Source organism: Vitis riparia, chromosome 4, assembly GCF_004353265.1.
Source record: "Vitis riparia cultivar Riparia Gloire de Montpellier isolate 1030 chromosome 4, EGFV_Vit.rip_1.0, whole genome shotgun sequence".
Taxonomy (NCBI): Eukaryota; Viridiplantae; Streptophyta; class Magnoliopsida; order Vitales; family Vitaceae; genus Vitis; species Vitis riparia.
This window is the reverse complement of record NC_048434.1, coordinates 22634077-22652642: the sequence shown is the minus strand read 5'-3', so window position 1 is coordinate 22652642 and position 18566 is coordinate 22634077. Positions and strand designations below refer to the sequence as shown.

At 32.7% G+C, this 18566-nt stretch overlaps 2 protein-coding genes across 2 annotated transcripts; one reads left to right on the top strand and one right to left on the bottom strand.

Annotated features, from left to right (window-relative positions):
* The first annotated feature begins 850 nt into the window (after positions 1-850).
* LOC117913343 (G-type lectin S-receptor-like serine/threonine-protein kinase LECRK4) lies at positions 851-3211 on the top strand. Its single transcript, XM_034828282.1, has 2 exons — positions 851-1187; positions 1323-3211. The coding sequence occupies exons 1-2, from the start codon at positions 851-853 to the stop codon at positions 3137-3139; spliced, it is 2154 nt and encodes a 717-aa protein (XP_034684173.1). The 3' UTR covers positions 3140-3211.
* Positions 3212-15306: 12095 nt separating this feature from the next.
* On the bottom strand, positions 15307-17728 carry LOC117913342 (G-type lectin S-receptor-like serine/threonine-protein kinase LECRK3). Its single transcript, XM_034828281.1, has one exon. The coding sequence runs from the start codon at positions 17726-17728 to the stop codon at positions 15368-15370; it is 2361 nt and encodes a 786-aa protein (XP_034684172.1). The 3' UTR covers positions 15307-15367.
* Between the last annotated feature and the right edge of the window lie 838 nt (positions 17729-18566).

The following is an 18566-nucleotide window of genomic DNA, read 5'->3' as shown; positions in this document are numbered from 1 at the left end:
TGAAAAAGTCTTACATATACCTAATCATCATTTCATCACATTTATGAGATAGAAATTATTGTTATTGATACACATTAGGTTCTAGGACTTTTGAATGTCTATATTTCAAAAATTATAAGTACGTTTTCTTGAAAATATTTAATCAAATTTATGTTAAAGTGTGTTTAGAAATGTTTTTAATTAAAATATATATTTTTTAAAAACCTTTTGAAAAGAATTATTTATCAAATATTTTTCTAGAAAATATTATAAATGAATTTTAACTTCTTAAAAATGTTTTCTAAACTTTAATAGAAGTGTCAAACATACTCCTAAATCATTCATTGTATTGTGGTAGGTGTAGACGGACGAGTAAATGATGGTCGTTGTTTGACGAGCACGCTCGGAGGCCCGTGTGGACCACATTGCCAAGACTACGCCTCACATTGACCGTATTGCATTTCCACTCTGCTTTCCATCTTCTTGTGTATTCAAAACTCATCATAAGCCTTGTGGCAAAACTGAACGCCAGTAAACTATCAAAAATATTTTTTTTATTTTTTATTAAAAAGTTAACAAATTTTCTTAGAACTTAAAGAGCATTTTTATGAAGATCACTTTTAAATTGACCTGAGAAGGATTAAACTTTATTGAAGTTATACCAGTTATCTCAATCCCATTTCTTCTTTGAAATTTCAGCACTTGATTCAACTTAAAATATAAGTTGGATTTTTATTCACCCTATTTTCTGTCAAATTTGGATTTAAAAAAAGAAAGGACCACCTTCCCTATATATGTACGTCAGATTGATTTCACTGTGTTTCTCATGGCTCCCATATCAATTATGTTCCTTTTATTCTTTCTCAATTCTATGGGTGTTAGAGCTCAAACAGCGAAACCCAAGCTCATAGAGTTGGGTTCTTCACTTTCTCCAACGAATGGATCCAGTTCATGGGTCTCACCCTCCGGTCATTTTGCATTTGGTTTCTACCCACAAGATACTGGATTCGCAGTAGGCGTATGGCTGGTCGGTCAATCTGGAAAGACCGTTGTCTGGACTGCTAACCGAGATGATCCGCCGGTGTCCTCCAACACTGCTCTTGAATTCACCAGAAATGGTAAGCTGCTTCTTCGAACTGGGCCGGGTGAAGAAGTATCCATTGCAGATGTGGCAGAATCCGCAGCCTCAGCTTCTATGCTCGATTCTGGTAATTTTGTTATCTTCGGTGATAATTCTTCTTTTATCATCTGGCAAAGCTTCCAACACCCAACTGATACCCTTCTGGGAGGCCAGAATTTTTCCAATATACTGTCTTCCAGTAAAACGGAATCTCCTGCTATAGGAGGTTTTTTTCTTAGTTTGCAGTCAGGTGGACGGATTGTTTCCTACCCCTACAATATGGGAGTTTCGGAGGACCCTTATTGGACTGTCGATGCACGAGATCTCAACGACAAGGGGCTTTTAAGCTCATATGATGCTACCTCAAATGTACTTACTCTAGCCAGCAATATCTCATCAGATAATGCCAAAAATGAGACCATCATTTACAGAGCAACCTTAGATGTTGATGGGGTTTTCAGGTTGTATTCCCATAGCTTTGGGAACAGTAATATCTCCAGTGTCTCCATTATGTGGTCGGCATTCAAAAATCCATGTGATGTGAAAGGTCTCTGCGGTGTTAATGGCTTATGTTCAAGCAATGGCACCAATGCCAACTGTTCTTGCGTTCCAGGGTTCGTATCCATTAACCGGGAGAAGTATTCGGGGTGCTACAGGAGCTTCAATAATGAAGAAGGATGCAGGGGACAAGAGCCAGAATCGCTCTACAACATTACTACCTTAAGAAATGTGAGTTGGGAAGGCGCCAATCCTTATTCTGCCCTAACATCACTAAATGAGCAGGGTTGCAGCAGGTCTTGTCTACAAGATTGCAATTGTTGGGCGGCTTATTATTTCAATGGCACTTGCAGAAGATATAAGCTTCCTCTGGTACATGGGATTGCGAATCAAAATGAATCAGGCATCACCTTCCTCAAGATGAGTTTGGGAACTGCCTATGTTGGAGGCAATATTCCTGCTCCAAGGAATCAAACAAAGGTGATTGAAAGCAATAAGAAAGAACTTATTTTAATCCTTGCTTCAAGTTTGGGTTCCATTGCTTTCTTATGTGCTCTAGTTGCAGTGTCTAGCTTCTTTATATACAGAAGCCAAGTTCATCGGTACAGAACGCTGTCAGAAAATGCAATGGAAGAGTTTACTCTGCGATCGTTTTCTTATAATGATCTGGAGAAAGCTACAGATGGGTTCAGGGAAGAGTTGGGTAGGGGTCCTTTTGGAGCAGTGTATAAAGGGACTATAGCTCAAGGCAACCAGACTATTGCTGTGAAGAGACTAGAAAAAGTTGTGGAAGAAGGAGAAAGGGAGTTCCAAGCAGAAATGACCATAATTGGGCGAACCCATCACAGGAACTTGGTCCGGTTGCTGGGTTTTTGTATGCAGGGCTCTAAGAAGCTTCTTGTTTATGAATACATGAGCAATGGCTCACTTGCAGATCTTCTCTTCAATGGTGAAAAGCGCCCGATTTGGAGAGAAAGAGTCAGAATTGCCCTAGATGTAGCAAGAGGGATCTTCTACCTCCATGAAGAGTGTGAGGTCCACATCATCCATGGCGACATAAAGCCTAAGAACATACTATTGGATGATTCTTGGACTGCCAAGCTTTCAGATTTCAGGCTAGCGAGGCTTCTGAGGCCTAATCAAACTGGAACCATTTCTCGTTTCGGAGGGAGTAGTAGAGGCTATTCGGCACCCGAGCGGCAGAAGAGGATGTTGATATCAGTGGAAGCAGATGTGTACAGTTTCGGAGTAGTGCTATTGGAGATTGTGTGTTGCAGAAGTAATTTGGATATCAATGTTTCGACAGGAGACGAGATACTTCTTTGCAGTTGGGTGTACAGTTGCTTTGTGGCAAGAGAGTTGGAGAAGCTTGTGGAAGGTGAAGAAGTGAACATGAAAACCCTGGAAAGGATGGTGAAGGTTGGATTATTGTGCATTCAAGATGATCCAAGTCTGCGCCCTACAATGAAGAATGTGATCCTGATGTTGGAAGGGACCGTGGATGTGCCTGTACCTCCATCTCCAACTCCTCTAGGTTCCTGATGTATATGCACCCACACACAGAAATAGTATTTACCTAGAGGACTTTTTTTGCAAATAAATAAAACTATTACAATCCAGAAACCTATCATATTTATAGCCCTGTTCTGATTGGTTCATTTTGAGGTTGAGGTTTTGATCTTCGATTTAATAACCGAATACAAAAAAGACTTGGGCTTCAATCTCTAGGCCTGGTGCAATCCAACCCGAGGGCTATGCTTGGGCTTAAGAAGTGGGGCTGAATGCTCGGACCTAGGAGAATGACAACGTTTTCAAGCTTTAACATATTTTTTTTTTTTATTTTTATTTTATTTTATCTTATTTTTTGTGTAAACATCCCTCCATCCATGCACATGAGGATATGATCAATGGCCCACATAGCATCATCTCATGTAATTGATAACTAAGGAGAACTTATCAGATGTACAATGGGATATTAATGTTAAAAACAAAAAAAATAAATAAAGAAAATAAGTAACCATGTATTCTTTAGGCACTATTAAGTTTTGGAAATTAAAGATTTCATCGAAGTTTCAAATTTGAATGGTCTATATTGATGATTGGCCCTTGGAAGAACTAAACATTCTTAATCAATGTTGTCATATGTGTGCGTTGAATTTACGTATAAAATCTTACTTTTATCTTTTTGATCTTCAATGGAACGATAGCTTCGGCAATTAATTTGTCAAATGTCACTTCTCAAACTAGCTAAAAGCTATTTTTCAAGACATAAACAATTGCATGCAGTACAATATTGTATACTTGTCTTCTCAAGGATTTGATTTTATGGTCTCGAGAATATTTTGAGTCTAATTAATGGAAAATTTGAAGTTATTATGTTACATTCCCGACTAACAACTAACCTATTTATAGCATTTTACATGCCAAGAGCTACATCATCTACAACTTAACCAAAACAAAATTAACCAAATTCAATTATGTACAATCCCCAAAACATAACAATTGTAAAATGGTAAAAATCTCTAGACAAGTCTCCAATGTTGAGATTTTGACACCAAGATGGCCAAAATTCGATATAAGGGGATAAAGCCTCAGTGTAGCGCTTAGGTACTGCAGCACAATTGATACATATCAACAGTGTCGATTCTCATGTGTGTCGATTTAATATCGATTTCCATTTCAACACCTCTCAATGTATGGAAATGTGCGAAGCTCCACAACCACACACTTCTGAAACTTTTCACTACCACAAGATTACGTCGAATTGAAATCAATATTGCCTCCCCATATCGAACCATTCCTCTGATATCACAATGTGCCCATTATGGTATATATCGAAATGTTTCCTTATTCCCATACCAGTTATGAAATGTCCTTTCTCCAATTTATCTCTTTGACCTTGCACTTGCTCTCACTTTGCTTGTTCTCTACATTAATTTTCAAGTATTTCTTGAAATCTAAGAGAAATTTGCTTTGATAATACTTGGTGAAGAAGACGTCTTGAATGAGATGTGTTGTTGGCATGTTGCTAGGTGTTATGAGAACCACTAGAGTGGGTTAGCCCTAATATGCCTATATCTACCAGCGGAAGTAGATTGCTCCTAAAGCATATATGTTAGGTCAAGAGGAAAAATTAGGGGTTATTTGATTAAAAGTACTTCTCAAAACCTAATTTTTGAAATTTAACCTTCCACCATTTTTTGGTATCATTTGGACAAAAATGTCCTCATTATATTATTATAAAAATAACAATTTCTTTTAAAACTAATATATAAGTACTTGAAATGGAATAGGACATTTATGTTAAAAATGAGTTACTTATTTTTAAATATATATATAAGATGAGTTAGATTTATGATTTAGGGATTATTTTATTTTTTTTAACTAAATATTTCAAAAATTAGTGTTGTCATAGGTTAATAACAAAATTACCCTATAACTGCATTAGGTGATTACTCGTGTCAAAATCTCGTCTGCATTAGGTGATCTAAAATGATAAATTAATTTAGTTTTGTGCAATATAAAGTCTAGTCTACACTCAAAGGTAGGGCATTTTCTACTTTTACATAAATTTGTGGGTAACAAACAATGTATCTCCAATTAATAATCTTTCTAGCATGTAAACTACATCTCTTCTCATCCTCTTCACAGACCAGACAAGGTTTTCACAAAAAAATTAAGGACTTCTTAGAAATTATATAGATTACTCTTTATACATATGCGAGGAAACTAATAAAAAAAAAATGCTAATCAAATGGTTTAGGCAGGACCTGGTCTATCCCGATCCAAGCCAAGCCCATATGGGTCTTCAGGCTGGGCTAGGAATTTTGACTTTTAGCCCAGCCAAGATCAGAGCCTCCAGCCCAATACTTTGATAAATATTGGGTTTAATGATTAGGTACCAATCATGATGCATTTCACACCTTTTGAACAGTTTCAAGCCTTCAAATCCATCCTTATTAATAACTGAATACGAAAAAGATTAATTGGGCTTCAATCTCCAACCAGGCTCAACCCAACCCAAGGGCTACGCTTGGGCTTAAGAAGTCGGTCTTAATACGAAAAAGATTAGGTACCATCACACTTATATTCATCTCTGTTATGAGCTCATGAAAGGTGGCTAAAAACCATTAAAGCCCTAAATCCGTTTCTTTTCCAAAAGAGTAGCAGATGATTGGGTGCATAAGAAAAAAGAAAAGTTCCATTAAGGTGACTCTTTTATTGGTTGTGAGATTAATTATTTCCATTCGAAGCCCACTGAGAGACGGCCCAAGTGTATTACGGCCCTGAGCTGTTTCTTCTGCAGAAGAACAAGATTGTTGCGTCCATTGTTTCTTTTGGAAGAGAAAATGGTTATTGGTTCCATAGGAAAAAAGAAACAAAAACAAAGTTTCGATAGACTATAGATTATTACATACATTTTTATATTCAAGTAATTTAGTTGATTAATTATAAATGTATTACAATAATTTATTAAATCATTTTAAAAATAAATAAAATGGGTCAGATAATATTTTCCCTTATAATAATATATCTCATACATGTATTATATAATATTTTAATTATATTTTTTCACCATTTTTTATATTAGTGAAAATTTAAAACAAAACAAGATTTTATAATTTTTATTTTATTTTCTTAAGCAATCGTATTTTCAAGAAAAGAAAATTGTGAAAATAGAGAATAAAACTAAAAATTGTTTTTGAAATCAAACTTGAACTAAAATGTTTGAAGGTGATTTTCAATGAAATAAGGTAAATTCTTAACTCCCATATAAAGTTTCTTATTTTAAAAACAAAATATAGAAAATATATCCAATTACACACTTGTTTGATAATTATTTTTTAAAATAATTTTTTGTTCACTAAAATAATATATATATATAAAACAATTTTCTGTTCCTAAAAATATAAAACAGTATTTACAAAAAAAAAATATCTTTTAATTATTTTCTTATTCTCTAAAATGAAATAAAAAATAAAAAATATTTTTTGGTTCTTAAAAGCATACAACAATGTTCGCAAACAATATCTTTTAAATATTTTTAATTATTTTCACTTAATTTCTAAGGGGCTTTTTAAAAAATAATTATATCAACAAAAAATAATTAAAAATAAAACAATATATATTGTATAACTTATTTTCAAAATATATTTAAAGATATGAAAAATAAGTTAAAATACTTTAAATTCTTAAATATACTTTTATTTTATAAAATATTAAATAATAGTTTTTATAAATTATTTTTAAAAAACATATTCAATCAAAGTTAAGTGTTTTTTTTACTGGAAAATTAACTACCATCTTCCATCAGTCTTGCGAGTTAGACACTCTACACATCGTTATTTGACATTTCATTGGAGGAAAAATCTGGGATCAGCACCGTCAACGAAGGCGCTTTGTTTGTTGGTTGATGTTGGCTCATTTATAGAATAGAAGACTTCGAAGAAGAAACAAACACTTCTGAAGTCTCTCGTCTACCTTAAATGTCACGTCAAATAATTTTGCTTTATTAGCTGAAGTCTCCATCCTGGAAATTTGGAACTAGAAAAGTAGGAAATGGTGGAGCAATTGGTGATGATAAGGACATGGTAGACCAAGCAGCCACGCACCTTAGTCTTTCCACACGGCAAAGTAGGAAATGGTGTTGCATAGTGGGGAAAGCAACTCGTCTTAGTCTTTACCAGCATTTAATGGGGAAACCGATTCGTCTTAGTCTTTCCACAAGGCCAAGTCTCCGGCTCCGAATAAGAGAAATTTGAGGTGACTCGTACTACACGCATAAAGAAAGTTGGGTTAGGTTGTGTTTTTCTCTTGTCGTGGACGTAATTATCTGTAGACGTAACCTCAACGCTTCTTTTCGTAGGAAGACAAATATTTTAGCTTTTGCCAAATGATTCGAAAGTTGGTCACTTTCATGGCAGACAACCTTTTTGGAGAATATCTTTAAGATTGCATGATTCCTTTAAAATTCCTATGGAACCTTTACAAGTCACCTAAAGGATCCATAAAAGCGATGCTGAAAATTATACAGCTCCCATATTATCACTATAGATACTATTATTATAGTAAGAGCATGTACGCTAAATAGCATTGCCTCATGCATGGCTTCGGACATGCCTTGTATTTGGCCTACATTTGCCTATACTTTATACATGCGACAAAAATATCTTTATCTTGTGAAATGGTTATAGATGGCTTGCTAATACATTGAGGTTCTCTGCACTATACAATAACTATAACAGTTCTTATTTCTTAATGTTATTATTCCTAATAATAAAATAAAATAAAAAGCAACTCATTTCATATTTTTTTTAAAATAAAGAGAAAAAAAAATCTTTATATGATGTCACCAGTACTAATTAAGTTTTTTTTTTTTCTCTCATATTTCAACGAAATTGTTGAAATTTTTAAGGCTATGTTTGGTTCCTATAAAATTTGAAAAAAAAAAATACAAGGGAAAGAAATTACAAATGAAAAGTTAAAGGAAAGAAAAAATGAAAGAAAATAAAAAATATATTAAAAGTTAATAAATTATTATTTTTTTACTTCAAACTCATTTTATTTATTTTAACTCATCAATATAAAAATTAAATAATTTAAAAATATATAAGTTTTTAATTGGTTTTAATTATATTTTATTTTCTTTGAAAAAACTCATTTTTCTTTATATATTTTTTTTCTTTCCTTAGTATTTTCTTGAAACCAAACATAACCTAAGACTTTTTCCTTGATATTTCTATCAAATTTATGTGTTTTGAGATGGGTAGAAATTTCCACCAAAATTTCAAAACAATTTAACATTTTTTATTAACCATCAAATTTTCAGCAACGTCCGAACCCAAGGCCAGAGTGAGTGAAAGCTAAATCTCTTGCCACCTAAGGTATTTGCCTTTATTATTTATACTTGCATGCGCTATGTTTAAGTAACACTATGATATATCTATGCTCAAAATTAAATATTAAAATGAAGTATAAATAAATATATAAGTTTTAATTATCTTATTTTCAAATTTAATTTAAGTAATTGCTAAAATAATAAAATAATCATGATAATTTTTAATAAGTCTTTTATCTTTTGTATAGTAATTAAATATAATAAACATAAAGTTGTAAATGAAATTTTAAATATTTTTAAATAAAAAATAATTATATATATTATCATTTTTTAATGTCCTTGGATGCATCCAAACCAGATGGATAATTAATTTAGTATTAAATATATTTTCAAGTTTTAAAAATTATTATAGAAAGTGTCTATATATATATTGCTTACTTTATTATTATTTAATTTTCCCAACATTTTATTGGATTTTGATCAATTTTTATTAATCGATATATTTTGTTTGAATTTTTACTTGATATTTTTCGATATTTCTATAATTTATTATATGTTAATCATTGGTTGGCATAGTAATGCAACAAAAAGCTAGAAAGAGTAAAAGGATATAATTAACATGTCTAACCCAAGAAAGTCTAGAATCCATTATAGAAACTCTCAATAAGATATTTTCATTGACTAAAAATTTTGAAAAAAAGGGCAAAAGATATTTCTATCATTTTCTTGTCCTATTTATCCTAATAAACCTTTAATGTACTCACAACTTCCAACATTTAGAAAATGAAAATTCGCATAAATAACTACCACAAGTAACTATGTACCATAAGTCTCAAGTTTTCCAGGTAATTTAAATATTATGTTGATACTACTTGACTTAACTACTTTCTTGGGACTAGTTATTGTGTGTTACTCCCCTCCACTCGAACAAAACTAAACCTTGAGTCATAGTGTAGATAGAGAGGCTTGTCAAATGAATGTTACTCACACAAATAAGAAAATTGAAGGTCTTAGAAATCCTCATATATTTAGGTAGATCAATTCCATAAGCATTATCATTAAGTTTCCTTAACACTTGAAATGGTCCATATTTCTTCAACTTCAACTTCTTATAAGTTTTAGTAGGAAACCTTTCCTTGCTTAAGAATACCATCACCATAGCACCTATACATGAAACACTTCGAGTCGATGATGCTTAACAATTGCTACTTAATATTTAGCATTTGCCTTTTCTAGCCTCCTCTTTGTTTTTGCTTGCATAACTTGTACCTTTTCAACCATATGTTCTATTGTAGTATATGGGCCAAGAGTTTTTCTTAATTGTACCAAATCTAAGGCATGCTTTGGTGGCTTCATATATACCAATGCAAAAGGAGACTTTGTTGTTGTGCTATGAATAACATTGTTGTTTACAAACTTTGCTTGAGAAAGTACAAAATCCTACCATTTAGGCTTGTTTCCACAAATACTATGAATCAGATTTCCCAAAGTCCTATTTATGCCTCAATTTGATCATCTATCTATGTGTGTGCAATACTACTATAATTCAGTGAGGTATCAATTATTTTCCAAATAGTGATCCAGAAATGACTAGAAATTTAGTATCTTAGTCAGAGGTGATAGATTGAGGAACCTTATGCAATCTAACAATTTCACAAAAGAACAATCTTGTTATATTTAAGGCATCAAAAACTTTTTGTTTAGGAATAAAATGAGCCATTTTTTTAAAACTTGTCAACAACCACAAAATAGAGTAAACTCCTCTTTGAATATGGGGAAGTGATCCCAAGACGTACAAAATTCATTAACAAGTCCTGCTAAATACCATTTAGAACTAGTAAACACATATAAAGTCTATTATTCTAAGCTTTACCCTTTGCTAGTTGACATGTGTAGCATTTTCAAACAAAATTACTAGCATCCTTCTTCAATTGCAACCTATAATAGTATTCCTCAAGACTAGTGATAGTTTTATCTCTTCCCAAATATCTACTTAACCATCCTTCATGCAATTCTCAAATAACTTTTTCATGTAAAGACACTGAAGAAATACATAAACAATTTCCATCAAAAAATACCCATCATGAATATAAAACTCACTAGTAGGCTACCTTATAATGCACTTGTCCCAAATTTCTTTGAAATTATCATCCTCCGCTTATAGCTCTTAAAAACATTGGAAGCCTACAACTTCATTCCTTTTTGTCACAAGTAATGCAACCCAATGACTAAGACCATCAAAAATCAATTTAGCGCTCCAAATTTATATCATATCACAAAAGAAAATTTTTACAAAAAAGTTTACCAACTAACTTGCAATTTATTTAGATGCTTTTAGCTATTAATAAATGTCAAAGCTTTGGTCAAAATACAATATAAATTCCTTCTTTAGCAAATAATGCTCTCAATACTTAATGCTCACACAACCTCTTAAAATTCCTTATTATAAGTACTCCATTTCTATTGGGATTGAGCCATTTAAAAGCACGATATGATGTAACAAAGTTATACTTAACTATCCCCTTATAGACATGAGTGACTAAATCTTTTTTTACTTGAGTTGAAGTAATGAAGGTAGAGGATCAAGGAGAAAAAAGTAATAAAAGGAGATATCTTTCAATGATAATTAGTTTCAACCTTTACTATTTTGTGTAAAACCAAGTTCTCTATTAGTATATTCTAGTTAAAGCTATTGGGAAATGTCCCCAAATTCCTAATTAGTAAAAATTCTTTTTTATTTTATTTTTTATTTTATAAAGTATATTGTATAGAATATTTCCTAAGTTGATATATTATTTTAATATTAGATTTCCTTAAAGAATAAGAAAAGTTGTTAGGAATATCTCCATAAATATTCTAGGTTATGAAGGTAAAAAGTTATGAGATGGAGATGGGCTTGTAAAGAGCATACAAGATAGATAAAGATGTGAGGAAGAATGGGAGATACGGTGCAGTGAGAGAGCTTGTGGTAGGGTATGGATACAAGGAGTGGGGAAACATGGGATGTTTCAAGAACCCAATAGCTGTATCTAGTTGTATCATTTGTAATGTTCTCTAATGTATAGTGGAATAATTCTCTCATCCATGTACGTAGGCATGGTTAGTTGAACAATGTTAATATCTCGTGTACCTTTGTGTTGATTGTTTTATCTTTATGTTCTTAAATTAATATTATTTACATGAAAGCTTCCACTGGCGTAACAAATTGGTATCAAAGCTTTTACATTCACATCAGAGCTTAGATTGAAGATTTATGGAGGAGCAAAAGATTATAAAGCATACAAGACAAAGAGAAAAGAAATTTCAGTTGAAGGTGGAATCGATTGCCCTCTTATGGAGATATGAAACAAAAAGCCTATGTCATAGAGAGATAGAAGATCGACTTAATGGAATTTGGTCCAATGTGGAGATTATTGGGAAGTGTCCCAAATTCCTAATTAAAGTATATTCCTTTTTGTAAAGAATATTGTATAGAATATTTCTTATATTGATATATTATTGTAATATTATACTTCCTAATAGAATAAGGAAGGTTGTAAGAAATATCTTTATAAATATTCTAGGTCATTAGTGGAAAAAGTCATGAGATAGAGATGAGGTTGTAGAGGTTATACAAGGTGGATAGAGATGTGAGGAAGAAAGGAGATGCCTAGTAGAGTGAGGGAGCTCGTGGTAGGGTATGAATAAAATGAGTGGGGAAATATGGGATGTTTCAGGAATCCAATAGTTGTATCTAGTTCTGTCCTTTTCAATATTCTGTATGATATAGTGGAAATATTTTCTCTTATCCATGGACGTAGGCATGATTGGCTGAAGCACGTTAAAACCTTGTTCAACTTTGTGTTGATTATTTTATCTTTGTGTTCTTGAATTAATATTGTTTGCATGAAAGCTTCCATTAGCATAATAAACTGGTATCAGAACCCCACGTTGAAGATTTCTAAAAGAGCAAAAAACTATAAAACACACAAAACGAAGACAAAAGGAATTTTAGTTAAAGGTAGAGTTGATTGCTCTCTCATCGGGATATGATACAAAAAGAGTGTATCATGAAGAGATGGAAGATAGACTTGATGGAATTTGGTCCAAAGTGGATATTATTGGGAAGTGTCCCAAATTAGTAAAGATTTTTTTTTTTTTTTTGTATAGAATATTGTATAGAATATTTCCTAAATTAATATATCATTGTAATATTAGATTTCTTTATAGAATAAAGAAAGTTGTTATGAATGTCTTTATAAATATTTTAAGTTATGGGGCGAAAAAGTTATAAGATAGAGACGAATTTGTAAAAACTATACAAGATAGATAGAGATGTGAGGAATAATGGGAGATACTTGGTAGAGTGAGAGGAGTCGTGGTAGGGTATGGATACAAAGAGTGGGAAAATATGAGATGTTTCGAAAACCCAATAGTTGTATCTGGTTTCATCCTTTGTAATATTCTCTATTGTATAGTGAAATAATTCTCTCTCATCAATGAACAAACCAAGTTGAAACCTTATATACCTTTGTGTTGATGGTTTTATCTTTATATTCTTGAATTAATATTATTTACATGAAAGTTTTCGCTGGCATAACAAAAGCTAGGGGTATGCACAAAAGGATATGATCAATGGCCAACCTAGTATTATCCCATGTAATTGATAACAAAGGAGAATTTATTAGACATACAATGGGATATTAAATGTTAAAAAAAAAAGTAACCATATATTCTTTTGGCACTATTAAGATTAGGAAATTAAAGATTTAATCAAAGTTTCAAATTTGAATGGTCTATATTGATGACTAGCCCTTGAAAGAAGTAAACATTCTTAATTACATGTAAAAAAGGTTAAACTTAACCTTATCCATTATTCATTTTAAATAAGATATTATTAACAATTATTATTTTTATAGTATTATTATTATTATTATTATTCATTTTTAATAAATAAAAAAAACAATTATGCTTTTACATAGTTATACTAAAATAGTATTCTCTATTAAAAAAATAATGTATGATTTTATTATAATATTACCATTCACGTTTTACTAAAAACTACTTATTTTTCTAATTATTTGTAATTATAAAACTAATTTCATTTTTAATAACACTTGAATTAAATTTAATCAATATTAGATAAATTAGATTTACAATGTTTTTATAAAATCAAAATAAAAATTATTTTTTAAAAACAATTTATTCAAACAAGTTTTTGTATTTTTTATTTTAAAAGCAATTTGTCAAATACCATTATTTTTATAAAATTCTAAAAAACTTTTTTATTTATTTTTAAGTTAAAAACAATTTTTAAAAATAAGTATAAAAAAAACATAACCAAATGGACCCTAAGCTCAACCCCTTGATTGAGTTTCTTATAAATTACAAAACCTTTAAATAAAAAGAAATCAAGAAATTTCCTTACTGACAACAAATTAAAACCAAGAAACCTAAATCAACTTCCCTTTGATCAACTACTTTCTACGTCTGGTCTTTAGAATTATTGAAGCCAGGGTGGAGGAAACAACCAAATTTGACCGGCATTCAGTTTTCCACAAGAATTACGAGTTTTGTGGTAGTCAAGGTGCTAACATTCCCATGTACACACCAATTGTAGTGATTAAACCTCCATGAATGATACAAAGTCCAGTCCACGTTTAAGGGAAAATGCAAAGAAAAGAAAATACAAAGAAAAAATGAAAGGAAATAAAAAATGAAAGAAAATAAAAAATATATTAAAAGTCAATAAATTATTTTTGTTGTTACTTCAAACTCATTTTATTTATTTTAATTCATCAATATGAAGATTATAATACTTTAAAAATACATAAGTTTTTAATTGGTTTTAATTATATTTTATTTTCTTTTATATTTTTCATAGGACAATCAAATATGAAAAAAAAATCACTTTTATTTGCATTTTTTTTTTCTTTAATATTTTCTGGAACCAAACATAACCTAAGTTACGATAAAGGAGCCAGCTCCTTATATGTGATGTGAATATGGACATTTCAAAAGGGTCCACCTTCATTACTTTTTAAATACAGACTTTGAAGAAGTCCGAATTTAAGACTTTTTTATTTTGATGATTTGACCACGTATGTGTAAGACCTTTTTATGCAGCATCTAGCATAATGAATGGAAGCTTCAATCAATTTTTCTCAATCCAAGTTCACATTTTGGATATAAAATGGAAAAATGGAAGAAAGAAAAATGTGGTGAGATAACTTTTTTTTTTTCACATTTTTCATTTTTTTTTTCCTCATATGTAAACAAAGAATTCGAAAATGATCAAGGCTCTATCTAAACATAATTGTAGTTTATTCTTCTTTATTTTAATATAGTAAATCAAATAAGAGATCTTTTATTTCTCCATACCTAATTTGTTTCCTCTTCTCAGTGCATTATGCGGTCCAAAGTGTAATTAATAGGACTAGGCATGCAATATCACTAATTTTATAGTAAATATGTTATTTGGTTATAAAATTAGCTAGTTTAAAATTTTTTAAACTCTAAGAAATAAGCATACATCTCTACGATTTATATTTCTTCTCAATCCATATCATATGATTTTCCAATATCACAAATTTTATCAAACACACACATAGATGAATATATTAATTTTAGAAAGACTTTAATATCAATATTATGATTTATTTTATAATTTCTTAAATATTTTTTTTTGGTGTTAATTTTTTTTTCAAAAATATTTAGTAGTTTTAATTCATTTTCATGCGATGCAAACTTTTTTTTTTTTTTTTCTCTCTCAACTTTCAATATTTTCAGGAAATCCTACTAACATTCACCGATGCTTTCGATGCTTTGAAAGTGAGAATTGTTTTTTTGTTTGGAAAGGTCTAATTCATAATGGCTTTCCATTATAGGGTAAAATAAGATACATGAACAGGAGAATAACATGAAAGAAACAGCTACAACTTTTCTTAAAGATTTTAGGTGGAGGTAGTGGTTGGGCATGGAGGAACAGCAATTTCAGTAATTCCTTCCAACATCAGCACAATACTCTTGATAGAAGGACGAAGAGCTGGCTCATCTTGAATGCACCAAAGTCCCAACTTAACCATTTTCTCGAAGCTCTTCGTCTCTACTTCTTCACCACCCAAAAGTTTGTACAGATCTCTAGCCACAAAGCACTTGTAGGCCCAATTAGAAAGAACAATCTCTTCTGGCTTTGACGCATTCACCTCCAAGTTCCTTCTGCAACACACAAGTTCCAAGAGCACTATACCATAACTATAAACATCGGCCTTCACTGATATTGGGATATTCTGCTGCCATTCTGGTGCCAAGTACCCTCTAGTGCCTCTAACCCCTGTAAAGGTCCTCGTTTGATCTGGCATTAGCAACTTTGCCAGCCCGAAGTCAGAGATCTTAGCAGTCCAGAAATCATCCATCAAAATGTTTTGAGGCTTTATATCACAATGAATAATAGGTGCCTCGCATTCCTCATGTAGATACAAGATCCCTCTCGCAACATCCAGTGCAATCCTAACCCTTTCATCCCAAGGTGGGCGTGTTTTGCTCTTGAAGAGAATATCTGCAAGAGAACGGTTACTCATATATTCATAAACAAGAAGCCTCTTTGAGCCCTCAGTGCAGTAGCCAAGCAAGCGAACCAAGTTCTTGTGATGAGTTCTCCCAATTGCCCTCATCTCTGCTCGAAACTCCCTTTCCCCTTCTTCCACCATCTTCTCTAGTCTCTTTATTGCAACAAGTTTCTTACCTTGCTGCAGAACTCCCAAATAAACAGTCCCAAAAGCGCCCTTACCCAGTTCTTCTTTGAAGTTTCTGCTTGCCTTCTGTAGCTCCTTGTAAGAAAAAGATTGCATTTTGAGCTCCTCCGTAAGGCCCATTTTTCCATCTTCCAGAAGCCTTCTGTACTTCACAACTCGAAACTTGAAAATGAAAAAACCAGATATTGCAAGGGAAACAAACGAACATGTAATGAAGCCAATAGTGATAACAAGAATTAGCACCAAGTCTGTGGTCCTGACCTCTGTTGTAACGGCTGGAATGAAGATGGTATCATTCTTCATTTCCATACCTTTTACGCCCACCTTGAAGAAAGCTGAAGATTTCACATCTCGATATCTTTTGGCATATTTCAGTGGAAGTGCTTGTTTTGAGCAATAGCCATCCTCGTCATACAGTGCCACCTCGCAATTGCAGTCCTCTAAACAGCTGTTTCTGCATTCGTCTATTGTCATTGTTCGTTTAAAATAAGGAAGGTCATCCCATACCAGATTATCCTCGCGAACCATCTGATAAGAGGCAGAATAAGTGATATTGTTACAGCTGTTTTCAGTAAAATTCTTCAGGCAGCCAAGTAGCCTCTGTTTGGAATCAACAAAGTCAGTACCAGGAAGACAATCGCAGTAGGGTTCAATGTCATTCTGGGTACAATAGCTGTTCAAACCACAGAAACCTTTCACCTGACACTGGTTGGCCGTGGCCACTGCTGTCCAGGCAAGCGTCTTATTGCCATTACCGTTACTGTCGAAACTGTGAGAATACACTTGGAACATCCCATCATAGCTAAGCCTTGCACTGTAGATCGTCTTTTTAGCAGAAGACGAACCCTGGTATACGATTCCTTCTGTTTCCAAATTGGTGCTGTTTCTGACAACTAGGCCGCCAGTAGTATCATTAAGATACAGCTGATGATCCACGGAGTTGCCGCCTTCCCAGGTACCAGAAGCCCAATAAGCATCCACCGACAAGTGCATAGAATCTGCAAAGTATAAAACAAGATTCCCATCTCCCTGCATATCGAGACGATACCGTCCAGTGGAATGATTGGTTTCAGATACACTAGAAAACAATGGAACCCCAGTCGTCAGATTCTGGCCTCCCAATATGGTATCAGTAGGAAATTTAAAACTTTCCCAGATGACATGGAAACTTTTGTTGCAGACCACAAAATTTCCCGAGTCTTTCATGAATGCAAATGAAGCCGACTCCACAATGACTTTTTCCTCACCTTGCCCTGTTATCAGAAGGAGCTTGCCGTTAATGGTCAAGAGTTTAGCATCCAAGGGCACCGGTGGGTCATCTCGATGCGCAGTCCATACAAGAGTTTTTTCTTCATCCATTAACCAAATTCCCAATAAAAAATCACTTCCTTGAGGGTGGAAACCAAACGCAAATAGGCCAGAAGGTGACAGCCATGAGGTGGGTTGAATTGTGGGAGAGAGTGTAGCTGATTCCAAAGTTATGAAGTCAGCTGGGGGTTGAGCTCCTACAGCTTCAAAGGATACAAAGAAGAGTAAGAAAACAACATAGATACAAGCCATGAGATGAGATGAGATGAGATGATAGAAATTTGCTAGCAAATCTGTGTTTAAGCTTTTGTTTTGTAAAAGAATACGCAAAGAGTATCTATCTATAGGTCGCATTGTTGAAGTAAATGAAAAGAAAAGAAAAGAAGAGTCGGTTGCATTAAATGGACCACATGCTTCTCAAAACTTGGATGACTTTCATTAGAGCCACAGAAATTAATCAAAATGAAAGTCGTCTTTGGATAGTAGTAGTCACGTATAGCCCACCAATGTGGACAATGTTAGGAACCATCCAAAATTCCTAATTAGTATGCATTCATGTAAAAATATTACATAGAATAATTTTAGATTGATATATTATTGTAATATTAGACTTTCTTATAGAATAAGGAAGGTTATTGGAAATATCTCTATAAATATTCTAGGTCATGAGAGGAAAAAGTTATGAGATGGAGATAGACCTGTAAAGACTATAACGAGGTGAATAGAGATGTGAGGAAGAACGGGAGGTACTTGATAGAGCGAGAGGGCTTATAGTAGGGTATGGATATGAAGAATGGGGAAACATGGGATGTTTCGAGAACCCAGTAGTTGTATTTGGTTATATCCTCTGTAATATTCTTTATTGTATAATGGAATGATTCTCTCTCATCCGTGGATGTAGGCATGGTTGGCTTAACCATATTAAAACCTCGTGTACCATTTTGTGTTGATTATTTTATCTTTGTGCTCTTAATTAACGATATTTGCATCAAAGCTTCCATCGTTGTAACAAACTGGTATCAAAGCTTGAGTTGAAGATTTATGGAAAAGTAAAATATCACAAAGCACACAAGATGAAAACAAAAGGAAT

Bases quoted from the DNA above. Each gene is read 5' to 3' on its own strand.
- LOC117913343 (XM_034828282.1), top strand. From the start codon at position 851: ATGGGTGTTAGAGCTCAAACAGCGAAACCCAAGCTCATAGAGTTGGGT. The intron at 1,188-1,322 runs GTAATTTTGTTA...CTCCTGCTATAG, and splicing joins AGCTTCTATGCTCGATTCTG to GAGGTTTTTTTCTTAGTTTG.
- LOC117913342 (XM_034828281.1), bottom strand. From the start codon at position 17,728: ATGGCTTGTATCTATGTTGTTTTCTTACTCTTCTTTGTATCCTTTGAA.